The sequence below is a fragment of the Myotis brandtii genome, unplaced genomic scaffold (assembly GCF_000412655.1).
Source record: "Myotis brandtii unplaced genomic scaffold, ASM41265v1 scaffold136, whole genome shotgun sequence".
NCBI classification, from domain to species: domain Eukaryota; kingdom Metazoa; phylum Chordata; class Mammalia; order Chiroptera; family Vespertilionidae; genus Myotis; species Myotis brandtii.
This window is the reverse complement of record NW_005354829.1, coordinates 5,380,301-5,407,877: the sequence shown is the minus strand read 5'-3', so window position 1 is coordinate 5,407,877 and position 27,577 is coordinate 5,380,301. Positions and strand designations below refer to the sequence as shown.

At 42.1% G+C, this 27,577-nt stretch overlaps 1 protein-coding gene across 4 annotated transcripts in view; it reads left to right on the top strand.

Moving 5' to 3' along the window:
* FNIP2 (folliculin interacting protein 2) overlaps positions 1–27,577 on the top strand; it is a 101,587-nt gene that overhangs the window by 59,384 nt on the left and 14,626 nt on the right. For all 4 annotated transcript variants that reach the window (XM_014535007.1, XM_005860528.2, XM_005860527.2 and 1 more), the window contains 6 exons: positions 5,258–5,459; positions 5,743–5,831; positions 7,640–7,786; positions 7,905–8,074; positions 14,629–15,958; positions 16,836–16,992. In XM_014535007.1, the coding sequence (XP_014390493.1) occupies positions 5,258–5,459; positions 5,743–5,831; positions 7,640–7,786; positions 7,905–8,074; positions 14,629–15,958; positions 16,836–16,992 (2,095 nt within the window). The remainder of the gene's footprint in view (positions 1–5,257; positions 5,460–5,742; positions 5,832–7,639; positions 7,787–7,904; positions 8,075–14,628; positions 15,959–16,835; positions 16,993–27,577) is intronic.

The window sequence follows — 27,577 nt, the reverse complement described above, 5'->3', positions numbered from 1 at the left end:
CTAAATTTCTCTGATGAAAAACCATCCGATGGGAAATTTACTCGATGTTGTAGCAAAGGGAAAGTCTGTCCAAGTGATATACATTTTCCAGATTACCCGGCATATTTAAAAAGATTAATGACAAATGAAGATTCTGACAGTAAAAATTTCACGGAAAATATTCGTTCCATAAATAGTTCTTTTGCTTTTGCTTCCATGGGTGCAAATATTGCATCACCATCAGGATATGGGCCGTACTGTTTTAGAATATACGGACAAGTTTATCACCATACTGGAACTTTACATCCTTCGGATGGTGTTTCTCGGAAGTTTGCTCAACTCTATATTTTGGATACAGCCGAAGCTACAAGTAAAAGATTAGCAATGCCAGAAAACCAGGGCTGCTCAGAAAGACTCATGATCAACATCAACAACCTCATGCATGAAATAAATGAATTAACAAAATCGTACAAGATGCTACATGAGGTAGAAAAGGAAGCCCAATCTGAAGCAGCAGCAAAAGGTATTGTTCCCACAGAAGTAACAATGGCAGTTAAATATGATAACAGTGACCCAGGTAGATATAATTCTCCCCTTGTAACCGAGGTTGCTGTCATATTCAGAAACGAAGATGGAGAACCTCCTTTTGAAAGGGACTTGCTCATTCATTGTAAACCAGATCCCAATAATCCAAATGCCGCTAAAAGTCCTTCAAAATTCCTCAAAAACTCTAATTTGAATTGAGACCTGGCATTGGGAACTGAGGAATCTCTAGTAAACTTACACCTAAAATAGATATATTGGGCTCAAAAAATGAAAATACAGGAGCCCTTGTAAAGAGTGCTATTAAAGAGTATACTAAAATGTAGTTTCCCCTTTAAAAATATTTTACTTTCAAAATGTAATAGGAATAATAGTGACACATGAACAAGACAAATTTATGAATTGCAAAAGGTAATACTTTGGTGTTATAATTTTATGTAATAGAAAAAATAGTAGTTGCCCTAGCCAGTTTGGCTCAGTGGATAGAGTGTCAGCCTGCAGACTGAAGGGTTCTAGGTTCAGTTCCGGTCAAGGGCACGTACCTCGGTTGCAGGCTTCATCCCTGGGCGAGTGCAGGAGGCAGCCAATCAATGTGTCTCTCTCTGTCTCTTCCCCTCCCTTCCACTCTCTCTAGAAATCAATGGAAAAATATTCTTCAGTGAGGATTAACAAAAGAAAATTTGATACCTTCATTCATCATAAGATTTTTCTGGCTCACATTTCTGAAAGTTTATTTGTATAGGTTATCAAAATTTATACATCAATCAATATAATTTAAAGCAGCCTTAGTAACTCCTGACAAATGCAAGATGGCACATATTTTTGATAATTTTTTATTTTGAGAAAGATCTTTCTGCTGATGCAACTAATACTGGAACTTTATAGTTATGACAACATTGAGATACATTTCTAATAAAATTTCAAAGCATAAATTTTAGTGTATCTAGATCAGATTATTCTTGTGGAACAGTTTTTCTAAAAAGATTTAATTCTTCACTCAAATCCATTTGTGTAAGTCTGAATTTAATTTTAAATGTAAATTTATACAAGATTATTTTAATGTTTCCTCTGACATTTTCTGTAACTTATGGAGGTCTTTATATATATATATATATAATGTTTTCATTGATTTTTTTTAAGAGAAAGGAAGGGAAAGGAGAGAGGGAGAGGCGGGGAGAGAGAGAGGGAGAAAAACATCAATATGAGAAACATCAATTGGTTGCCTCCTGCACGCCCCCTACTGGGCATTGAACCCAAAACCCCGGGCATGTGCCATGACCAGGAATCTAAACAGCAACCTTTTGGTGCATGGGATGATGCTCAACCAACGGAGCCACACCAGCCAGGGCTGGAAGTCTTAAAAGAAACTGAAAGTGTCTTTATGAGTTGCATGTAATTTAGAATGCCTTATGCATTCTATCACTGCATCTTCAACAGTATGGAAAAATTAATTTTATACTGGGCTTCCTTGTTAATAATTTCATCTGAAGCTTCATATGAACATAGTGTCTGTTTGGGGGTGGGGAGTTCTGTCCAATGCATCAGTCTTTTTATTTTATTTTTTTTCATTTATCTTTATTGTTGAAAGTATTACAGATGTCCCCCTTTCTCCCCTATTGCTCCCCTCCACCTGCTCCCACTCCCTCCCCAGGCCTTCACTGCACTATTGTCTGTGTCTGTGGGATATATATAGATATATATAGATATAGATATATAGATATATTCATATTCATATATATTCTTTGTTTAATCTCTTCCCACCGCCTCCCCTCTAAAATATGTCAGTCTATTGCATGCTTCAATGTCTCTGGGTCTATTTTGTTCGTCAGTTTGTTTTGTTCATTAGATTCCAAATATAAGTGAGATCATGTGATACTTGTCTTTCTCGCATCAATCTTTTAAAAAAAAATTTAATCCTCACCTGAATATATGTTATTACTGATTTTTAGAGAGAAAAATTGATGTGGGAGAGAAACATTGATCAGTGCCTTCCGTACATGCCCCAAACAGGGATCAAACTTGTAACCTAGGTCTGTGCCCTGACCAGGACTTGAACCCTCACCCTTTTGGTGCATGGGATGATGCTCTAACCAACTGAACCACCTAGCCAGGGATAATGCCTCAATCTTTACATTTACTTTCTATTTCTGTCCCTGTGGATATTTGATTTATAATGTTGCAGCAGTTTTCAAAACCAGAGATTATAAACTCTGAAGAATTTTAATAACTTCCTGGTATGCTTCATTGTGGTGTCCACTCTAGGCTCTTACTTGGTGATTATTTACTATTCTGGGGCTTAGGTCAGAGAGTTAAATATTTGTGCAGAGTTCATGGGGAGGGGCCCTGATGATGATGGACAAGCTGCCCTCCCACCATGGGTCACTGCCCTGCCTAAGTCCTTCCTCTCGCCCATAGTCGTGACCACTGCTACTTCTGCTGCTGCCACCGTCAGCCACCAAGCTAGGCCCCAGTCCCAGCCTTGCCAAGTTGGGGCCTTGTGGCACCCTGGATTGCCCAGACATGTGTGTTTGTGTGCCTGACCACCAGGCCAGTTATTCATTGTCTGGGTTGCATGCCCTGGGGCTTGAGCCTACCACACACTCTGCAGTCTGGTATCTTTACTGCTCACACACATGCTCCATTGTCCCATCATACTTCACTTACAGATTCAGTAATAAAATTATTAAGAATCCAGGACAGCATGTTGATTAATCACTCTGCCTCAGTTTCCACATTAGCAGAAACAGTCTATGGTACCTTACCTGTAGGTGACTGAGGGCAAAGATAAGATAAATTATTTGGGTGCATACCTGAATTTTTAAAAACATTCAGAAACATCTTTTCTTTGTGGGATAATTTTAAATATATAATTACAATACCACATGACCTGATTTATTCCTGTTTGGTTGATCCAAGACTACAGAATGAAGCTCAGTTGCTTTAGAATTCAGTGTAGAGATACAGTGAAGCAAGTAAGATCTACCCAATACTGTGATAGCTGTGGAAGTTTTTCAGAAATTCAGTAGAGGGCGCTCTCTGCTACGTTGAAGTGGAATAGTTATTATTTACAGGGTAAAGATGAAGACAATGCATACATCTGCATAGGGTTCAGTGTTTATTGCCATTTGATTATTAAGACCACATTGGCTGAAGATGAATGGGCTGATGTGGTCATTTTGCTTTTGAATAAGAAGGGAAATAGGAGTTAGACAAAAAGGGTTGTAAGGAAGTATTGGTATCAAATAAGCCCAGAATTTTCTCTTCAGAGTAGAAATAAGCTGATGTAGGGAAACAAATTATAGTACAGGTACTTTTGAAAAGAAGAAGGAGCATTGTATGAAATTACGTAAAATTCTAAGAGCCTCAAGAATTTTTTTCTGGTGAGCAGATGATTAGGATCTAGGAGTTTCTCAGAGAAAACAGGTGATGGTTTAACACAAGGTGTCACATTTGCAACAGCCTCTGGAGAGCAGGTCCTTACAGAGGCATGTCTGTTAGTGAGAGCCTTTACTGACTTATCGACCACACCCACATCTCTGGGATCCTGCTTGAAGTCGAGAGAAACAATAACATATTTCTCTGAGGTTAGAACAAGATGTCTATCTCCTTTCCTTTAAAAATAAAATAGCGTTCCTGACCATACAACTTTTGATGTGTGTATGTTTTTTAAAATACGGGTATGCTTGAAATCACAGGCACATTATAGATTGCGAGTAGAGCAAGAAATGAGAATTTAAAGACCAAGAGTGGGAGGCTAACTGCCTCAAATCCTGCAAAGCATAATGGTTGTGTTGTAATTTGTAGTAAAGAAAATGGAGGAAGTGGTGTCCTTCCATATTTGGCAGAGATATGAGTCTAAATGGTGGAGTCAATGAGTAAGAGAAACCTTATTGCACAACTACCATGTGCCAGGCTAGGGGCTTTCCTTTGCAATGTTATGTCCTTGGCTTTGATTTTTTTTTTTTTTGGTAGAAAAAAACAACTCTTTTTTTTTTCTTTTCTCTTACTGATCATAGCTATTTGGCAGTTATGCTGGTTTTTTGAGAATAGTTAAATAAGAGACATGGTTGGCCCATATTTGAATATATATTCAGGATTTATTGGCTTCATGATTCTCTTGTCATAGAAGCAGAGTCTCTCAAAAGAATGTTAAGTTTTTTGAGAACCTGACTATCCCAGAAGAGAGGTGGATCTTTCTGTTTGGGGATTTCCCAGGGCGCCAGATCAGCCACATGGCTCAATCAAGTATTTACAGAAGTAACTTCATCTAATTCGAACAGCCTGGAAAGTGAGCCTCACCTACCAGCAAATATCCAAATATGACCCTTGATTAAATGGAATCCCACCTGGGATCATTTCTCTTCCCACATTCTTACCTATTGGTGCCTATCAACTAGAACAAAGGGCCCATGTTTTGAGTGAACAGTAGGTTTCACACCTCTTCCTAAATACCACCAATCTGATGCACAGTCCAAGAGAAAAGTACTAAGGATCTAGCAAGGGGACATTTGAAATTGTTTTCAGTTTTAAGTTTATTTTCATGTCAGGATAGTATTAGGTTGTAAGCTATATTTTCATGACAGAGAATTACAGAAGAGAGTAAATTAGAGGTAGATTAACTCCTGGTTAAGACTCTGAGTGTTCTGGATTAGCCACCTGAATGTCACCCCCTGACATCAGAGTTTATCTTCAGTGTGATGCACTGATACGACTTATCGAACTTACTTTCCTCCAGGTCAACTGATGAGACATTCAGCTTGGCTGAAGAAACCTGTAGTTCTAATCCGGCCATCGTTCGGAGGAAGAAAATCGCCATAAGCATCATCTTTTCCCTGTGCGAGAAAGAGGAGGCCCAAAGGGATTTCCAGGACTTCTTTTTTTCTCACTTCCCCCTGTTTGAATCTCACATGAACAGGTTGAAGAGTGCAATTGAAAAGGTAATGAGAATGTAATCTTATTCAAATAGAGAAGGGATTATGGGTCTTTAAAGACTCTTTATTCAGATATCAGATCACTTTCCTAGAGAATGTTAATCATTGATATTTGATATCAGATAATGCATGGCTTTAGGAGAGGAAATTACTGCTTCCTGACGACTTCAGGCATCACTACCTTGAGTGTTTTGATTATGATATTATCTTTTATTAATAAAGCCTAGTAGACAGTTATACAGCGTTTTCTTCGCCAGAGAGTAATTTGGCGTGTTTCTCTTCAATGAAGGCCATGATCTCCTGTAGGAAGATAGCAGAATCAAGTCTCCGAGTCCAGTTTTATGTCAGCCGTCTGATGGAAGCTCTGGGAGAATTCAGGTAAATTCACAGTTTGTCAATATAACAAATTGGTGAGTAGCAGTGGCAGCCATGGATCTAGGGAGACATAGAGACCATGACTTGGAAGAATCGGGGGCTGGCAGTTTTTAGTCACTTTAGTAACTCCTTTAAGATGGAAACTAAGATCAAAGGAGCAAAAAATTTAAGTCGCCCAGCACCAAATTATCCTTACTACTGCCTGACAGACAGTCTTTGGTATTGTTTTTTAACAGGGTGAATGGATAAAACTAATATTTTGGTATCTCTTATAAGCCTGTTCATTATTTCATGTCATCCTCACAAAAGCCCTAACAGTAGGCACTATTACCCTATTTTACAGATGAGGAAACTTGAGTTCAAGGATCTTGTCCAAAGCATAGATGGAGAGAGTACCTATGTCAGGGAGATATACATTCTCGCTTGCCAGGGTAGGCCCGGTTTATACCCACTGTCCTCCCACAAATGTCCTAGTCTAGACATGAAATTATATGATTATATTACAGTGCACTTTCATTGTTAGTTTCTAATTGATGATCTTTGTACTCTGGACAGTAGTTTTCTAGAGTCCTTGTCCCTAATGTCTGGGTGTAAAGGTAACCTGCTTTGGATAGCACGAGGGATTCTGCTGAGTTGGGATTGTCACACCATTTCTTAGAGCCAGCTTCTTGATGGGGAATGATATCCCATTCCAAGGCAGTCAGGAGCTAATGAGTCAATGTTACTCTGTAGCTGAGGGACAAAAAAGTTTACAGTTCTTATTGTTAGAAGATTTTTGTGATGCTTAAGGTATATGCTGGTGAAGTCTATACCCCTTGGAGCAAAATTCTAGTTTTTTATAAGTCCTGGGTTATGTATAAAGTACTTAAGTCATGTTAGTCATTATCTGGTGATTGTTAAGACCTAAGCCACCTATGTCAGAAATAGGTAGTGTGAAGTTGTGCTTTTTGCTGGCAGTCTGATGATTAGTAAACCTTCTATTGTTTGAGTATAGACCTGAAGTTGACTGTTGCTCTGCTGTGGTCGCCAGAAGCTGGCCTGTGCTTGAGAGTTTGGCTGCTAGTTTAATGAGAGTATCAGTTTTTCAGAGGTCAAGAATGTGAAAGTATAGAACCAGAAAGCCTCACTTACAATGTACATAAAGAGGTCTTGTTCTTATTTCAACAGCCTATCCCTCCAGAAATGGGGACAAAATAAAGTATTAGCATTTGGAGACCTTAGGTTTAGTAAATGAATCCCAGTTCCATGTGACAGTAACTTGTCATTGCTACCCAACTTGGCAAATGCTCTGTTTTTTGCCAAGGTGGAATTCTGTTGTGTCTCAATTCTTTTATGCACACGGCCTAGAAAATCAAGTCAGAATATGAATCAGCTATTTTGATTTTGGGAGAATGGATGTGCTTTGTAGCTAGTCAACTTTGCCATTGTGCAAAAGCTGCAATATGTAAATGAATGAACATAACTGTGTTCCAATAAAACTTTATTTACAAAAAGGTGACAGTAAGATTTGGTCTGTGGGTCATAGTTTGATGACCCCGGTTTTATATTCTGCATGAGTCCCTTGAGTCCTACATAGATTCAGATTATTGTTATCTCCTTTATTCCTTTATATAAAGATTAGAGGCCTGATGCACGAAATACGTGCAAGGGGCTCGGCCCTCGCAGCCCCGGCTGCCTCTGCCGGCCCTTGCAGCCCCAGCTTCATCCAGAAGGTCGTCCAGACGTGCTAATTAGCATATTAGCTCTTTATTATATCGGTTTATTCAAAATAATATTTGTGACAGTTTTGTATATTCCTTCTCTTTTCATAGAGGGACTATCTGGAACTTATATTCTGTTCCAAGGATAGCGGAACCTGTATGGCTCACCATGATGTCCAGCACTTTGGAAAAAACCCAGCTCTGTCAGCGTTTTCTCAAGGAGTTCACACTCCTAATAGAACAGGTCAACAAAAACCAGTAAGCTTCAGCTCTCTGTAACGTGGCGTGCATATTCTGTGGCCAATGTATGTTCTGTAGATGACATGCCTCTTCCTGCGTTGACTCATCTGGTTGTATTTTCTTCCATTTCTCAAAGGTTTTTTGCTGCCTTACTGACTGCAGTGTTAACCTACCACCTGGCCTGGGTACCGACTGTCATGCCTGTTGATCACCCTCCCATTAAAGCCTTCTCAGAGAAACGCACCTCTCAGTCGGTGAACACACTGGCCAAAACACATCCGTATAATCCTCTCTGGGCACAGCTGGGTTAGTACCTGATTTGATTATTCAGAGACTATATGGGACAGAATAGGGAAAATGCTAGAATTTTTATTGATATTAACTATTCAACCCAGTGATACAGGGCATAGGAGATTGGCCCACAGATTTCTAATTGTGATGCTACCAGCTTCCTCACCATTCCCTGCTAGCAGCTTTGTTCTACTCTTTTAAAGCTCTGTAGTAAATTTTGTTCTCCCAGACTACACAGCAAATCACCCTAGAGCAGTGGTCGGCAAACTGCGGCTCTTTGGCCCCTTAAGTGTGGCTCTTCCACAAAATACCACGTGCGGGTGCGCACATACAGTGCGATTGAAACTTCGTGGCCCATGCGCAGAAGTCGGTATTTTGTGGAAGAGCCACACTCAAGGGGCCAAAGAGCCGCATGTGGCTCGCAAGCTGCAGTTTGCCGACCACTGCCCTAAAGCAAGGTCTCTTAACCTCGGCATTATCAGCCTTCGGACCAGATAATTCTTTGTTAGGGGTGGAGGAGCTGTGTTGTGTATTGTAGGAGGTTTAGAAGCATCACTAGCCTTTGTTCATTAGCTGCCAGTGAAAAACCCCCCTCCCCTCCAAAGTTGTGACAGTAAACAATTTTTCCAGACGTTGCTGAGTGTCCCCTGGGGTATGGGGAAAAGACACCCCCTGGCAGAGAACCACTGCTCTAGAAGATGAACTGGATAGGAGAAAAATAAGACAAAAAAGAAAGTAGTACATACAGTTTTACCATCTTTTAAATTTTAGCATAAGTCAGAAACCTTATCTTTTCCTACACTGCTTCCTTGCAATTAGTTGGTGGCATTATTTCCTCAAAGCTTAGTACTGAAGCATGGTATAAGAATCTTAATGCTTTGGCAGAATTGGGTACAGAGTTTGGTATTTATGAGACCAATTTTGCATATTTTGGGTTCATATGGAGGAGAGCTATACTATAGAACTGCTCATTTATCAAATGTTTAGGGTGACAAAGTAAAATTTGCACACTCACTCTGTCCCAGACCCTGTGCTAGATGCCAGGGATATGGAGTTGAATAACATGCACTGCTTAGCCTCCAGAAACTAGCTGTCTAACCGAGGAGGCAGATTTGTATTCAGATGATTTCAGGATGTCCCGAGTAGTCCTTTGATGGGGGTGTGCAGAAAGGATGTAAGAGAGAAACTGTGAAGTGTACTAGTAAAGGCTAAGAGCATGAGTGCTGAGCCAGAAGTGCTCAGATCAAACCCAGTGTCCATGGGCAAGTGACTTAACCTCTCTGACTCAGTCTCTTCATCTATAAAAAAGGGCAAAAATAGTTGCTGATTGCTGTGGGAATTCAATTAGTTATATATAAAGCACATTCGTTACTGGTGCGACTGCTGAAAATAATATTGGAGATCTTAGAAAACAACATGTTATAATAACAACAATGAGAGTTGTCACTGTGAGCCAAGCACTGTTTTAAGTGCTTTTTAACCATATCATTAATTAGATTCTCACTACAAATCTATTACTATTGCCCTCACTTTATAGATAATAAAGATGTCTTGCCCTTGTGCCCTGGATCATGAGATGTGTAAGAAAGAGAATACCTGTCTCACCATTAGGGGGATAATAGATGCGTGTTCAATGAATTAATAAAGAATTTATTAATTAATAAAGAATCTAAGAATGTTAAAATGTATTTAATACAAGCGATCAGTACTGAGTTCACAAAAGTATTCGGAGCGTGCCTAACTCACTGTGGGTCAACTGATTCTTCCTGGGTAAGGCAGAGCATTATTTATTGTTCTTGTTACAGAACAATAGTCCTGAAGAAAGGTAGTATCATCAACTGGTCACTATGAAGGGAAGAGGGCTGGATGTTAAGGAAACAGGATTACATGCTGCCAGGTCACCCATTTAAAAACAATGCTAATTAAGTAGTATGCATCTAATTAGATAAATGTATTTATAATTAGACATGCTTCTCATTTGAAATTTAATTAATTGAGAGCCATTAATTCCCTTTATTCAACTTAACAAGGCAAAGTCCCTCCTATGGGCTCACCGTCCTTTTCCAAGGAGATCATGTATAATTGAATCTCCCATGCTCCCTTCCTTCAAACAGTGCAGCAGTGTCAGGCTGTGGACAAAATGGTGTGAGGAAGGGATAAGGTCTTGGTGCAGAGTCACACCTTAGCTTTATAAAGTCAAGTGTAAATAATGGTTAGGTTTCTATTATTATAAAAAATCAAGAGGCTTCAATAATTTGACAGGGAAAGATGCTTATTTCCAATTAGTATTATGTTTTCATTGACTGTTTACCAAATCACAGAAAACAGGAAAATATAAATTGCCTGGAATAAACACTGATGCAGATATAATTTTAATCCAGGTTCTAAGTAATAGAGAAGATTCTATCTTGAATTATTTTAAAGGCATATCTGAGAGTTTAGCAGGACAGGTACTGTGATTAGTGGAAGTGGAGGGATGTTTTCCATAAGCCAATATTCTTCCCAGCGTGGGTCCTATCTGGGTCGCCATCTGATACCAGTGGTAGTGGAGTTTGCCATGAGGAAAAGAATTTCTTGAGGCCTCCATGGGAGGATGGGGTGTTGTGGAAAGCTTTATTGATGATGTAATATTAAGGGGTTTCCCCCTCTAAGTTCCCATCTTCATCTGTCTCACCATGGAAGAAGTCTAATCTTTTCTTTAGCAGGGCCACAATTAATGTCACTACCCAGAATTTCTGCTCCATATAAAAGTCCAGTCTAGTCCAGCATCTGGCTAGCTTATTTTGTGTTCTCAGCTGCTGTCCATTGTGTGTGGGGTCCGCATGACCATGGACCATGTGGCTGCTTAAGGCCACATGGCTATGGAGAGAGAGCAGGCGAGCAAGAACTAGAGAGAGTGAACTCTTTGGGGATTTTAACTTTTCAAGATTTTGTATGCTTTTGATGGGGTCCATGCTCTAGCCAATCCACTGTTCCTCTGGCTAGACTGACAGGCAAGTACCTTTCCCATGTCACCCCAACTTCACTGTGCGTGTGCCGGTCTCCCCATTTGTTGGAACCCTTCCCCCAGTGATCTGCAGGGAATGGATCGTTGGTTCCATGAAGCAGTAGCTTCCTGGTGAAGCTGCCCAGATGACCATGCTTATAATGACTAGCCGTCACTTTGCTCTCTCTCTATTATTAATATTAATGAGTTAATTAAAACAATAACAGTACCACTGCTGTGCCCCCTTCTGCCTGGTTTCTTGCATTCCCTGGGAAACGAGGAGAGAAGCTGGAAGCAACAACCCCTTCACATTCTCCTGGGTTTGCTGCTCAGGGGCTTAACCTTCCCCACTTATGCCTCACATGTGCTCTCGACACACAGGTTTTCCAAGGTGTGGCTAAGCACCCAATAGTGGGTGTGCAAGCTGCTCAGTAGGTCAAAAGAGCATTTAAAAAGTACAATAGAATAGAAAATATCAGTGACACACGTGTTTTATAAACTGGTTGTTTCAAGGGAGTGTGAGGCTGCAGTCTAAATGCATTTCTTTCTTGGGATGGGTATACTAAGTTGGAAAGCCACTGTCTTTCATCACTGATTGAAGGAGTTTCATGTGGGTCTTTTTTTGATCTAATGACCTCAAGGATTTGTGGAAAGCCAAACAATACTTTACAAGAGAAATTACAAAATGGTTTGAGCTAAATGATAATAAAGAGGCAATAAATTATAATGCTTAGCATTAGGGCAACTGTATTTAAAGGGTCTTCATGGCATATACACATTTATTATAATGTAATCAATGAATAAGGGGCCCTTTAAGATAATTAGTTTCTCTCCTTGTCTCCCTTTTAATTTTCTCAGTTTCTCCTTGTCTGCCTTTGTTTCTCCATCTCCATGTCCCCCCACCTCTCCCACCCTCTCAGTTTTCCCTCCCCTTTATAATGCTGCTGAATTCTCTCAGCTTCTCACCTCATTCTCTCCCCCTCTCTTATTCTATCCCTTCTCTTTCTACTTCTGTTTCTATCTTTTCCGTTTCCCTTGGTATCTTCTTTCCCTCTCCCTCGGTGTTTTCTTTTCCTATGTATGCTTTACGCTCTCTGCTTCCCTCACCTCTGACCTTTTCTCCAATTCTCTACCATTTTGTTCCTCTCCACTCCCCATCTCTTTTCTCTTTCCTTTCTTCTCCTTACCCTCTGTCTATTCTTCTCTTCCTTCCATAGGTCCCCTCTCTGTTCCTCTCCTCACTGTCTCCCCTCTCTAATGTCCATTCCCTGAGTCGCCCTATTTGTCTTATTTCCCTGATCTCTCCTCTCAATCTGTCTGCACCCTCCCTGCTTTGTTCACTCTCTGTCTCTGCTCTCTCTGTTTCACCTATAGTCTCTTTACCCCCCCCCTTTTTTTGTGTGTTTCTCCCATTTTCTCTCTTTTTTCTTAAATTTAACTTGGTATTTTAAATTGTGCTTAACAAAGAAGCACAGAACATAACATTTATCATCTTAACCATTTCTGAGTGTACAGTTCAGTGATGTTAAGTCTATTCGCATGGTCATGCAACTCGCCTTCATTTTGAAAAATTATACTCAGAAGAACAAAGGAATCTACTCTAAAATTAGTAGCTTTGTCAGTCTGGACTCAAAAAAATTACCTTAGAGTTCAAGATCCAGGAAGTCTTTAACATTACAGGTATTTTTTAAATGATGCATTATTTTTATGAAGTTTGGCCCTACAGTAATGGCAGAATCTACACAACATTATTCTCATTACTTAATAGAGTTTAAATTATTATAAATTGTTTTTAATCGCCATCTTTAGTTTTATTTTTTTAAACTTACGACTTAGTTATTAAAATGTTAAATGCATTGAAAAATAATACCATTCTGTGATATTTTTTTATACCAGATTTCAGATGTGGGAAGCTTATCTTCTGTATTAACACTGAGACTGATTGAACAAAAGTGTCCCATGAGTGCCTGTCACAGCTGCAATGCCCTGCAGCAATGGGCAGTGTAATCACTGGAAAGTGAGAAGAAGCTCAGTATTTGTCCTAGCACCAGACTGCAGTTTGAGTTATTGTTTTGAATTCTCAGTCAGTTGCAAAAGCCTCAGAGATAAAGCTCTATTAGCCTCTCATCTAGCCTTTTTATAGAGAGGACTGTATAATATCATTTCTGCCCTGCCCCTTAAGTTCTTAGGAGCAGTAGCCTCACACGTGGGAACAGTCTCTATAGGAGGTACTTCCCAAGGGTTCCCCAGGGCAAGTGCTTGCCCCAGTCTTAACCTATCAATTTCATTAGTTTATCTATTGTGTGCCCTTATCAATGCCTTCCCTCCTCCCTCTAGATGCACTCCTCACATGGGTTCTAACTTCCTGAGTTCTTATTTATAACTATTATCTTGTCTCTCGTCTCCTTTGTTTAGAATATTTTTAAGTTTTGATTTATTAGAACGTTTTGATTATTCCCGTAATGGTTTCTAACTCAGGGTTGGGTCTGTAGAGGTATAAATGAGATAAATCCATGTCAAACACTTGGCACTATGTCTGCACAGTCTGTAAATGTTGGCTTTTTGTTGTAATTTTCATCATTATTATCAAAGTATCAATTATGTAACTTATCAAATGCAATAATTTTAATAGACACTTGACCAGTACTTTTATTTTGTAATCCTCATCCAAGGATATGTTTTTATTGATTTTAGAGAGGAAGGAAGGGGGCGGGGGGAATCGATCGGTTGCCTGACTGGGAATCAAACCTGCAACCTTTTGGTGTATGGGATGAAGCTCCAACCAATTGAGTCACCTAGCCAAGGCTTAACCAGTATTTTTGATGAAAAGTTTATATTGCTGGGCTTATTGACACATTTGCCCTTCTTCTACCTTTAAGCCAAATGTTCATGGTTCATTAGCCAGTTTTTAATCAACTTGTTAGGTTATAACTTATGGGACGTATTTTTTCCAGCAGAATTTTCATGTGAAGTAATAGAAATATTCAGCTTCATTCATATTCAGAATCATATTATTTGTGACTAAGTGATTTTCTTCTTGTTAATTAAATTGATTCTACTTGGTGCATGTGTGTATATTGAGAGAAGTCTGAACAGGCCATTCATTAAGTATTTTGAATTGATTCACTGCACTTCAGTTCAGAGATCCTTGAATTTGGATTTCATTCCAGGCCTATTGTCCAGGGGTTCTTCTTAAAAAGTCTCATCATTCTAGTTTCCAAGATACAGTATTTGACTTGGTCACATATTCAGGGCTCTGACTTTATCCTTCCTTGGGAGGTAGAGTTGGCCAGCCAGTGAGATGGGTAGGCAGACCTATAATGGCTGTATATAGCAGTGCTGACCCTTTGCAACAAGAGCAGCGTGCTGCAGTCATGCCCCGCCTTTTCAGACAGACTCTCCACTATAGACGCAAAACTAAAACACGGCATTACTAGGCATTACTTGTTTTCCTCAATCATTTGTGTGAAGAAGCAATTCTTATTTGGGACTGTAAGTCATCTGTTTTTCTCTTGTAAAAGCCGACATATCCAGGGCACGCTCACCCCTGATTACTTGTATTTGTGTCCACTTTGCTCTGCAGGTGATCTCTACGGAGCCATCGGCTCTCCAGTTAGGCTGACGCGCACTGTGGTGGTGGGGAAGCAGAAGGATTTGGTCCAGCGCATACTTTACGTCCTGACCTACTTTCTCCGCTGCTCTGAGCTGCAAGAGAACCATCTGACCTGGAATGGGAATCACGGAGAAGGGGACCAGGTGTTAAATGGGAGCAACATCACAACAGCCTTGGAGAAGGGAGAGGTGGAGGAGTCTGAGTACGTGGTGGTCACGGTGAGAAGTGAGCCTGCTCTCCTGCCCCCCATCCTGCCAGCAACACTGACTGCTGAGGGAAGGAGCCCCGGACCCGAGGGCCTGGCTGGGACCCCAGAGGACAAGGACATCAGAGACCTTTGTCCCCAACCTGACACAGAAGGAAACAAGAGTTCTGTGGCCTGCAGCCTGGACTACCAGGACCCAGCCCTGGGCAGCTCTTGGAAACCGCAGGATGTATTTTGTGGGGAGGAAGAAAGTGAAAAAGAGGCCCCAGGAGATGGCTGTTCCAGGTTCTCCAGCTGGAAAGGTTTGGGGGCAGGATTGAAGGCCAGTGAGGAGTTGAAAAGGGAAATGCCTAAGAAACTACCACACCGGTCAGCGGCCTGGCCTTGCCCGGACAGACCTCCCCGGGAGAAGCCTCCCCTAGAAAAGGTCACTTTCCAGATTGGGAGCTCCGTATCTCCAGAGTCTGACTTGGAAAGCCGTGCTCAGAAAATGGAGGAGCGGCTCACGGCCTGTAGGCAACATCCAGAGTTAGCAGGTTGTCCCTTGGTGGAGCCCAGGGTGGCCGCTGACGCGGCTCAGGGCCAGCAGGTTTCTAGGTGCTCCTTCCTGCCTGGCTTCCGGCAGAGTGTCTGCTGTCCTCAGAATCCGCCATCTGAGGGGGATGAGGGTGACTTTGACAGGACTTACGCTGAGGACAGAGGCTTCAGCTCTGAGGCTGCAGCAGATGCTGCCGGGCAGCTCAACCCCCCTGCCGACTCATCTGCCCCTGATGCCAGTGCGGCAGGAACTGGGCAGAGGACGCTGGAGAACACGAGAGGGTTGCATTTGAAGGCTGGGGAGGGACCTTTGATAGAGCCTCTGTCTGGCAAGTGTGCACAGCAGGACTCCGGCACCTCCGTCGCTACAGATGTCCCCTGTGGGGATGCCGACGGGACGGCTGATTTCAGGACTGAAGGAGACATTCCCAGAAACGAAAGCTCGGATAGCGCTCTTGGAGACAGTGATGACGAAGCGTGTGCTTCAGCCACACTGGATCTAGGTCACAGCAGCGACCGGGCTGAAGGGTCCTTGGAAGTGGAGCTGCCTCTGCCCAGGTAACGCTGGGCGGCTGGGACGCAAGGGAACTGGGTCCAAACACAGCCATGACCACGTTAGCTGCTGTTGGCTGTCACACATATCAGTTGTTTTTCCCCAAGTGTTAGAAGTTTTATCAAACTGATATAGTTTCCAGCCTGCCCTTGCTGCCGGGATGCCCACGGGCTGAATGCATCGAGCTCTCTGAGCGAGGAGGCGGGTGGTACCTTTGCCAGGATTGGGGCATGTTGGGGAACCAGGGGATGTGATGTAGTGGGTGGTGGGGCAGGGCGTGTACTGTCCCATCATCTGGATGGGGCTGCACGGTGGGCAGCAGACGCCTTGCTTCGGAGGAGGCGGATTGCTCTCACCGGCCGCTTCTCTCCTGCCGGTCCGAGCAGCGTGAAGCAGCTGGGAAACAACACCTCTTCCTAACACTCCCACAGGCCTATGATTTGGTCTGTGATGACTGAAAGCAGTAATTAGAGACTTCTTCTGTTCTGCTGCCCTGTTGTGGGCACCACCCTGTGCAGATGTGTCGAGTTTCTAAAGCCAGACAGCTGGCAGGCTTCCCCCATACACTTTCTCTTTCTTCACTCCCTTGACACAGATGCCTGGTGGATGTGCCTTGTGAGATACAGGAACAAACTCGTAACCAGCCACCAATATACTGTTTTCTTCCATTAGAAATATACTACCATTAGAAAAAACAAACAAAAAACGCTCTTCACTTTTCCAGCCCCTTCCCTTTTCTGGCACCAGTGATCTGCTTACTGGAGGTCTGGCGAAACAGGCCACCCTGAATCTGGCCTGCGTGGCTTGGGTTTTTGTTTCAGTTGTAACACAGAAGGGAGTCCATCTTTAATGGTGTATTCTAACAGACCAATATTGTTTTAGGTCTCAGAGCATCAGCAACCCGAATGTCAGGAACTTTGGCCGCTCCCTTCTGGCGGGTTACTGCCCCACGTACATGCCTGATCTGGTGCTCCACGGGACCAGCAGCGACGAGAGGCTGAGGCAGTGCCTGATGGCTGACCTGGTCCACACGGTCCATGTAAGTGCTTGCAGCTTGGCGCCCTGGCTGCCGACAGTGTGTCCACCAGGGTCCTGCCCAGCCCAGCCCAGCCACAGGTGTTTAGACTGTTTCATACTGAAGAGTGTGCCGTGAAGGATTGTTTATAGAGATGTGGGCAGGGTTGGGGAAGCACCAGGGATTGGCAGCAGCTGGGCTGGGAGGACTGGGCCTGGAAGAGTAAGGGAGCGCACAGTGAGAGCAGAGCTGGGACTGGAGGAGGAACTCCCTGGCCGCAGAGGCACTGAGGAGGGTAGGGGCTAATGCCTGACATCGCTCCTCACCAACTTCTGAGCTCTTCTCGTGCTTCCCAGTGGCTGGGCCCAGCTGATGCAGACATAGGCCTGCGGTCCACAGAGGTTTGCCTGCTGGGGCCCACACAGGACAGAGAAGGGCAAAGAGTGCATCTGGGGGTGTGTGGGGGCTATAGGCCAGGCAAATAGAATAAATAACACAGATGGTGACAATTCTAAGCCATCACAGGGAGGACGAAAGAGATGTCACATATGGTTTGCTTTTTACCCGATCCATACAAGTTCAAAGTAATTTATTTTAACTGATTTGTCATTGAGTTTACTCTGATGGCCGCATGAGATGACTGTGTAAAGATGAACACGTCTCCCTGGAAAATTGCCCTGTGGCTGCCGTGAAGTGCTTCTCTGCTGTATGCAGCGTGACAGGGACTGAGCAGTGAAGGCAGCTGTGTCAGTCTGATGGGCCTGTTTTTCATTGAGCTGCTATTGGGCAGATGTGCAAAAATAGATGTTTTGCATTGGAAACATATTGTATCTTGTGCAATAGGGATAGTCCTCATTACATTAAGGAAAGTGGAATTTGGCTTGTTGTCTACCTCCTCTCCCAACAAGTATTTTCTGGGAGGTGAAACAGAGGCACTGCATGTTATCCTTGGCCTTGAGTACCTCCTCTGTGAAGACTAAACATGCATCAGGCTCAGGCTAAGCCGGCTGAAGATTTGTATGAAATGGGAAGAAAAGCTCACTAGTGAAGCAGATGTCCTCCTAACCCCCCTGGATGGGATGGGAGAAGATACGAGGAAGGGCGACCTGAAGCTGGAAGGCCAGCCCAGGGATGCATTAGACCCCAACATTCCTAACCCTGCCCTGCTTTGTGGTCAGATGCCACCCCTCTCCAGGTGTTCCTGGAACAGAGCTGTATACGGAATCTCATGTTTTGCTTCCATACTTGAACACTGCATACTTGTGCATCATTTCACAGGTGCATCCATCAGGGACCACAGGATAAGAACAACGCTCTCCTTATATGATGCTGTCTTTCTGGGTTGTCCTAAACCGTGTATTCTCAGTGACTTCAGAGTCTCGCATCCATTTGCAGCTGTCTGTGACGTTAAGGCGGGGAATCACCTCCTTTCCTTTTCTGTCAGTACCTTATGTTTATATCCATATATGCAAATCCTGTGGGGTTTTTCTTTCTGCTCTGCTGGCCGTTTGATTTGTGAGAACGTTGGTGTTGCTCGGTGGACCTTTCTTCCATGAAGCCCCAGGTTCCAGTTCTGACAGAAGTGCCAAGAGATCTAGTGTGAACTAATGGGATTGTCTTCAGTGCCCTTGATCTTGCTAGCTGGGAGGTGGTGCCCAGAGGCCCCTGACTCACTCACCAACCACTGTGGAAATATAACCTATTGATTGATAACGCTCCTTGAAATTACCTGCAAAACCATTCATGACGTTTTTAGTATTCTTTATAGGCTGACAAGTTCTGGTTTTTGTGTATTAGGTTTTCATGGTGACCATCTAGTTCTATAATTTATATATTTGAAAAAATAAAACAATGCTTCCTCTATTTGTACTCTTAAAGATTTTTCAGATATCACTTCCCCTTCCTTTCAGAAGTAGTACTTTCACACTAGCTTTTCTCGTTTCTTTACGCAATCACCCTGAGATACCGAAAGTTATTAAGCATAATAACCTATATTATGTCAAATTGTGGGTACATCCAAAGTGCAGCCAGGCATGGGTGTTAATGGGCAATTTCAAAGGGTTCATGAAAACATCTTCAGAAGTTTAATGCATTTAGAATGTATCCAATTAGCATTAGTGGATTTCTAATTTCACTTGGCACACTCATCATCATGAATTTTACTTTCGAAGTAGTGTTCCATTTAATCTGCCTCTCAGATTGGGACTCTGGTCTGTGGAAGTGTTTAAATTTAAAAAAAAAAAGCCTTACTATCAAATGCCATTTACAAATATTTATTGAAAAGTAAATTAAGAGGGTTTTTAAAAACATATTGAATTTACTGCTCCATAAAGCCTAGTAATTATTTAAATTCTTGAGTAGATTGCCAGAGAAAAAAGCAGACTCAAGAACAAGTACATGACCAGAGTTAGAACAGAAATAATCGCTTTTTGGGGAAGAGAAGATTAGGATAAATTGCTTTATCACAGCTTGCTTTCAAAATCTATTTTTGGATGTTATTCATTTTTAATGTTCATGTGAGACTTCATTGGGCACTGCTAGTCATTGTTTTTAGAGGATTTTTTAATAACTGTTTAAATGCCATTGATCTATTTTCTAGATCTAGGCATGATTGGATTATAAAATCTATCTTATGTGAATGTGCATTTTTATAACCAGGATGGATTGATTTGTGGAGTTTCTTCCCTCATTGAAGAATTGCATTCTTGGGGTTCCAGTACTAAGCATTTCTCTTTGTATTTTTCCTTACTGTAGTCTCTTATGAAAGAAAGGCATATTAACTTTATTTTATGTATTTCCATTTTTATTACTGGCTTTCACGTGTTAAAATGTGGTCTTTAAATATTTAAACACATGTTCTTGTTTAATCCATATACTACCCTTTTTCTGTCATTTGAACTGTTTCTCTGCCTCCTAACATAGATTGTACAGCTGCCTTAAATTAGGCTAAAGTAATATTTAGTTTCCTTTTTCTGTGCTACATCTAAGTGTGCATTCTTTCCTCTTGTTTTCCTTCTGACTTTAAATGGTAAAGTGGGCGAGAGGAGAGAAGGGGGAGAGTCAGCTGTACTCTGTACCTGTACCTCAGGTAGCTTTTCCTCTCGCTTTTTTCTCCTGTATGTTTGTCTGCCTGAGAATACTGCTGGCGGGGCAGTGTCAGGGTCATTGAGTTATGGGGCAGGGGAGAGTGTAGAGGAGCACTGACCTACCACTGATGGCTTAGGTTCCAGTCTCAGGATTACCACTCATTCGCTGGGAGTAGAGTAAATCAGTTGGCATTGCTAAGCCTCAGAAAAATGTATTTAGAGGAACAGATGAAATATAATCCAGTGGTTAGGAGTTTGGCTTCAGAAGACAGAGAAACCTGAGTTTGAATCATGGCTCAACCTTTCATGGCTTTGTGGCCTTGAGCAAGGTTATTTGATTTTCTAAGCATCAGTTTTATCTTCCATAAAGTGAACAGTATTTATAGGTCTGTTTTGAAGACTATAAGAGAATGCCTATCAAGTGTTTAGCACAGTGCCTGGCACATTACTAAATGCCAATAAATGTTAGCTATTAAGATGATATATGTGAAAGTGTCTTGTAAATGAGTTTCCCAGGAAACTCCTGTTGGAGAAGACGGACAGAACCCAAGCACATGCTCGTTCAGTGCTAGAAGTGTCCACGCTCCCTTTGCCTGTGACATGACAAGGAACATGCCAGGTGGCTCACTGCAGAGTAGGGTTGTCTAGATCAAAATTAGCATCACATTTTAATGCTTAAAAAAAAAACCTATGTTCCAGGCTTCAGGCATTTTATAGAACACACTGTAAAGCAAAGTAACAGTTGGCTATAGCAGCCTCTTTCATTTGATTTTAAGAGTAGCAACAGATTGACTCCAGAAATATCATGCGGAAATCAGTAGCACAGATAAGCAGCTTTGCTGTAAGCTTGGCTGTGATATATGCTCATGAATACCTAATTAAGCCACGCAGTGGAATCAGCCGGGAAGACTACAAAAGAACAGCAAGTCACATCAAGTTATAAGTCATTACTTAAGTAACACAGAGAACACTAAGTGTCCCGAGTCAACAATAGCCTTAAAATCAATAGCAATGCAAAGGAAACATCTATGTAGGACACACCTGCTATTTTAGAACATCTCTTATTGCTTTCGTTTCCCTGTGTTGGATAGTGAGCTTGATAATGCCTTGGGCCTATAGCACTGTCTTACTATTTAGTGAAATCTGTGTGTGTGTGTGTGTGTGTGTGCGCGCACATGTATGCATATTTATACACATGTTTTCAGGGACACACATGGTCACACGTGTGTAAGCATGCACACTGGGTTATGATGTTAAAATGTATTTCTTATTGTAGATTGTTATTTAAAAAGTATTTGAAAAAGATATTGATCTCTGAGTATGGCCAACTCCAATCTGACATGTTTGTGATTCTCTCATGGTGACTGCTGTCTTATTTAAGTTCCCCTTAACCTTCCCAACTAGTGGTCCTAGTGCCAGTGTTCCCCCTTCCAATCATACTGCATGGTGCCATGGTGCCACAAGAGGGCTCTTTCTAATGATCACTTACTCTTCTGCTCTAATAGTTTCCCCTTTTTTAAAGAGTGAAATGTAAACTCCTTGGCTGGATTGGTCCCTTTATGTCCTTCAAATACACACACACACACACACACACACACACACACACACATATGCACGTGCGCCTACACTACACACCTCCATCTTCTCGTTTGCTCCAGTCACGCTGTTTGCCATCCTGTAGTGGCCCATCCACCTCCCACTTGTGCACCTTTCCTTCCTTTGCATAAGGCCCTGTTGAACAAATTTCTGTTCATTTTTGGAGACCCAGTTCACATGTTGCCTCTTCTTTGAAACCATCCTAGGCACCCCTAGGTAGAACTCAACTACTCTCCCCACTCCAGGCTCCTTAGCACATTGCTCTGTGCCTTTGTGTTCTGTCCCACTATGGTTGCAGGCACCTGGAAACTGGGAGCGGGGCAGGGGAGGCGGGGACTTACTTTCTTTCCTACCTCAGCACCTCGCCTGGTGCCTGGAAAGTGATGTGGCTATTTCCCATAGAACGTGTGTTTCTTACGATGGATAAAGTTATGCCGATTGGTGTCTCTTTCTTCCGAAGTAAAGAGAAATAGCAGTTAATCTTTCTTTAAAAAATAAAGGAATAGAATAATGTGTTTAGACATGATGCCTGTGGCTTTTTGTGTTCATTTTCTTTACCTAAAAGATAGTGAAACGCTTATAATGGGTCTCTTGGGCTTCATATCTCTTGCATTTTGTAAATATTAGATCATGGCTAATTTTGATGTTTTCCCAAATTTTTGCACTGTGTACAAAATATTTGGACATCGATGCTGTTCTCTTCAAAAAAGCTACCAACCTTCTCACGTTTTATTTTGGAGTCGTGCACATCCTCCTATAATTTTATCCTGATGATCTTTTTCCACTTGGAGCACCTTTCCTTTCCTCAGCAAGTGACTGCCTGACAGGGCAGCCGTCCCCAAGGTTGCACACTGCATTGGCAAAGCCACAGGCTGACCTCGGGGGTCAGTCCAGTGAGCCTGGTACCACAGTCACAGACACAGGTCAAATGTTTCCTTTGTGTGCCCTCCACCCCACCCCACCCCATCGCCTCACTTGACTCTTCCCTCTGCCCCCGGGTCCTGGCATCATGATGTCTTTGGCGTCCCAGAGTCCTCATGTTGATGTACCTACCAGGATCCCTCAGCGATAATGTCCCATCGTCCAGAATGATCGGTTTTCTCTTCTCCACTTTATTACAGCTCTTAAGCCTTTAATGGCTGACATTGAGCCTGCTTCTAAGAGAAACTTGTTATAAACAAATGTTTACAGAATTATGGTAAGATGAATAAATATCTTCAGTATTTTCTTATGTTAACAGCCTGTTTGATGAATAGAAATCTCTGATGGCGGTGTTTCAGGTGGCCTGGCCAACTTGCTTGGCCAGCAGCGGGGCAGGGAGGCTGGAGATGGCTTTGGGGGACGAGAAGGTTTATTTTTCTATTAGAAAATACTGAGTCCTTTTATGTACTGTGGGCTATGTTTACAGCCACAGTCAGGATACGAGGTGGGAGGATTCCAGGAACACGTCGGGATACAGATGGTATGCCTCCCCTCTAAAACTATAAAAATAATGGATAAAATACTACCATCCCCACCCAGCCCCTTGTTATAAAACCTATATGCATGAGGAAAAAAAGGGGGAGAATCTTTTCTGTGCCAGAAACACATAGAAATCAAAGCCAGGACAGTAAGTTTGGGCTGATGCAACAGCTGCCTTCTGGCGTCTCATACTGGATACAGCTCCTAGGAATCAGGTCTGGAGTTTATAAGATCCACTCAGGATGGGAGATGTCATCTCACACCTGGAATTGAGCCTTTTACCTAAAACCTGGAGCTTTAAAGAGGGGACTAGAAAACTCCAACCATAAACAGTGAAGCAGCAAAGGCACACATTGGAAAGTTGGGTGGGGAAAAATAAAGTCACCCATGGCAAATCAAACTCCAGGCCTGTGCTATGAGCGGGTTTGGGGTTCAGACTTATTTTAGCCAAGTGACTGGGGAATCCCCGCCTGAGAAATAACCATCAAACCCCTGGGACTGGTAGAAGGAAGCACACTCACACTGACCAGCCACAGGCTGTAAGACACATGGCTTCTTTTCCACTTCTCCACCTTATTGCAACTCTTAAGCCGTTAGTGACTGACACTGAACCTGTTTCCAAGAGACACATATAGCACATAAAACAAAACGAAGAACTCCCACCAAGATCAGCTCGTGTTCAGAAATTACAAACCATGTCTGAGGACACCAGGATAAGAGAGAGTGAGTCAGTACAACCAGGAGAATTAACACGCCTAGAACAATCCGAAATAACGTTTAAGTAATTATGTTTAAAATGGTTACAGATTGAAAGGAGGAATTGGAACAGCTTTAATTTTAATGTTTTAAAATCTTCATTGCTGATAGTATTACATATGTTCCCCTTTCTCCCCCATGGACCTCTTCTAGCCTGCTTCTGCACTGGAACAGTTTTTAAAAGGTCATATGATGTAGTAAACTATCATAGATTTGTAAAAGAACTAAAAAGAGCTTCTAAAATTGAAAAATGTAATCGAAACTAAAACTCAAGGGTTAGAGAGCAGAGTAGATTAAATGCAGCTAGAGAGAATTAGAATTTGTGAAATGGAGGCCACATATCAAACCAACTCTTTAATTGTAGCTCTGAAACCAAAAAAAAAACAAACCCACAAAAAAAAAAAAAAAAAAAAACCCAAAAAACAAAAAAAAACAAAAAAAAAACACACACACAAAAAACAAACAAACAAAAAGCATGGAAAAGCAAGTAGGAGACATAGAGGCTAGAATAAGGTGTTAAACTTGCCAGTACATTACTTCATATAGAATGATTAAGAAATTGACACTCAAATGATGGCCAAGAATCTTGTGTTATTATCCAGAATATTCCAGAGAAAAAGAAAAGGGGTAGGGAGGTACGTCCAACGATCTGAGACCTAAATCACCTGCTGGCTTTGTGTTTGCAAGAGACTGTCCAGTGGCTCGACCCTAGCAGTTAAATGTGCACTATTGTGACTAGTGGGCAGATTTCAGAGCTGGTTATGTGAACGGAAGTCTGTCTGCACTCCTGTTGTCTGTAGACACGCGGGCTGGACATCTTTGAGGATTAACAAAGGGTCAGTTTAGAGTATGTTATTGGGCAGTGCCAGCTGTGTAAAGATGGGGACGTTTCTTAGCAAAGTCATTGTAGAGACAACTGTGTTTTCCCCTATTGACGTTGAGAACATCATTCACACTTCTTTCAATCTTATCTTCTGAGGGATTTACACCATAACAAGGTTTTAGGATTTCAAAGTCGGGCCTTGGCAGGCTCTTCCAGCTAAAAGTTGGAAACACTTGAATGAGTTTCTAGATTCTATTTCTGACACACCAAGGTACTTCGTAAGCACATATGTGTTTTATCCTCAGTGTTCCTATCTGTGGAGCAGGACTGTGTTCCTGGCCATCCCACAGGGAAAAGGCATGATGAAGTAATAAGTAGTTATAGGGAGCGTGTATGTGGGAATGGTGTTTTCTGATCTTTAAGTTAAAAATAGGTAATTATGTGAAATGTTAGTCATTTAAATGTGGTACGCGGAAAATAAATATATGAATAGTTGTGTGATGACTTAATAGAACTGTATTGAATCCAAAAGTAAAGAAATCTGAGTTGAGAATTGTTCAATGGAGCCAGCATATATTAGATATTTAGCACATGCCTAGTAATTTGTTAGGCTTATTTCAGAGGCTAAAGAACAAAAATAAAATGGGATTTCTCTCCTTGGGTTACTTATGAAATCACCGAGTAGACAAACAGATGTGAGATCAAGAACAAGTTAAGACAGTGGGATTAAACACCAAAATGTAGATGTTTCAGAAGTTAAAGGAAGAGCAGAGGATGTCGGGGTGGGGGATGGGTTGAGATGGGACCCAAACTGGGTCCTGGAAGGATTAGACATTTCAAAAGTAGCAGGGAAGACATTCTGGGCACAGCCTGAGGTGAGAGGCAGGGGTCCTCCCTGCCCGGAGAAGGTGTTTTCTTCTCGAGCCCTGGGAGGTAAATATGTAAAGGTGAAGGTGGGCCCAGACTGGAGAGCTTTAGGTATGGATAAAGAGACACTTGAACTTAAGTGTTTGGGTGATATGTACTGGAGTAAGTTTTTGAGTTGGTGAGGGAAATGACAATGTGGTATTTTAAGAAGTTGGAAGGTTTAGTGGACACGACTAATATAGAGTGGGGGTGGTATAAGAAAGCTCATCAAACATACCTAATAAGCGTTAGGCACGTAGCTACATGTTTCATACATATGTATCTCACAGAAAGCCTCTGTGAATTAAACCTCATGGAAACTGTGAATCAGGTACTATCACACATTATACAGATGTAGAAACCGAGGCCCAGATTGAGTTGCTAAAGTCCCACAGCTAGTAAGTGACAGCATGCAAGCCCAGTCCGATCTGACTTCAGAGCCTCTGCTGTTATCTTACTGCCTTTTGTTGAAATGTCAGAACCACAGCTCTTCTGATCACCCAGGCATTACCTGTAGACCTGGCGTGTTCCTGAAAGTTTGAGGCAGGCGGAAGGCATGTGCACGGCAGCCAGAACAGCGTGTTTTGTGCCCTCAGAGATCTGATCCAGAACCTGGGCGTCAGAGTGTCCTAGGCACCAACATTCCCAGGACACAGACCCACAAAGCCTTAGTGCCTGTGAATTAGCCAGACTTGTTCTGTTGATTCCACAAGATATAATAAGCAAAAAGTACTTGAGAAACGTTTTAAGATCTATAACAGCATTTCATTTGTTCATTTATCTTGAGAAATCTGAACAGGAAAGTAGTTTGGATAAATTAGATATTGACTAGGTAGAGCTAAAAAAAAAATGATTGTTTCTAACTCTCATCAAGTAGAGCAAGGCAGAAATAATGGCATATTGTCGCTACTTCGTTCCTCTGGTGGAGACTGGCCATCCACTCTAACGACCACCTGCAGTTCTTTCATTTTTGATATATTTTTATTGATTTCAGAGAGGAAGAGAGAGAACCATCAATGATGAGAGAGAATCATTGATCAGCTGCTTCCTGCACACTCCACACTGGGGATCGAGCCCGCAACCCCGGCATGTGCCCTGACTGGGAATCGAACCGTGACCTCCTGGTTCATACGTCACCGCTCAACCACTGAGCTATGCTGCCGGGCCACCTGCAGCTCTTTATTGATCTCCAGTGTTCATTCGTCCTCCAGTCTCCATCAGAAGTTTCTGAGTTGCCTGATTACGTTTCTGGGGGAGGCATGGAAAATGCTGGCAGTGGTTTGTCTGGAAGAGGTGGCAAGAAGCATTAGGGGCTGTTGAGGGTTGGTAGCTCTGTGGTGCTACCTGGGTTAGTGGGCTGTGGACACTTGGAAGTCTCAGATTGTGGAGGAAGTAGAAACATACTGCAGACTCATTCTGATAAGAGAATTTAACAAACTCTGTGGGCAAGAAACGAACTTTAAAATTGATTCTCTTCAGGCTTGAGAGAAAGGGAAAATTAATATATGTGTCTATAAGGTTGGTAAAGCTTTCAACCAAACAAGCATTTTAAGTGGAAATGACTGTTTTTAATGTTAATATTTTCTTCAGATTTTCATTCAAAACTCAAATGTCAGAGGTTCTGTTTAATCTGAGACAGAAATGTTTGGGAAGAGAACTTTGCGGGGGCGGGGGGGGGTGTTTAATATTAGGAAGAGGATTCTTACTAAGTAATCTTACTTGCCAAGCTGATATTTATATTGTGTCTCCTTTTACAGAAGAGCCATAGGAAGCCAGACTCCTTTGGTTCATGTGTCAGTGTTGGGATGCAGCCAAGCCTCACCTGCTATTTCTTTTTTTCTAGTCCCCTCGCCTAAGCTCAAAACCCTAAGAATAGCAGATGGTTGAGTCAGGCATTTCACAGATGTTGGAATCATTCCATCTTATGTTTTATAGCATTTCTTGAAAGTACTGCTCCATGTATGTTATGGCTGAGAAATGT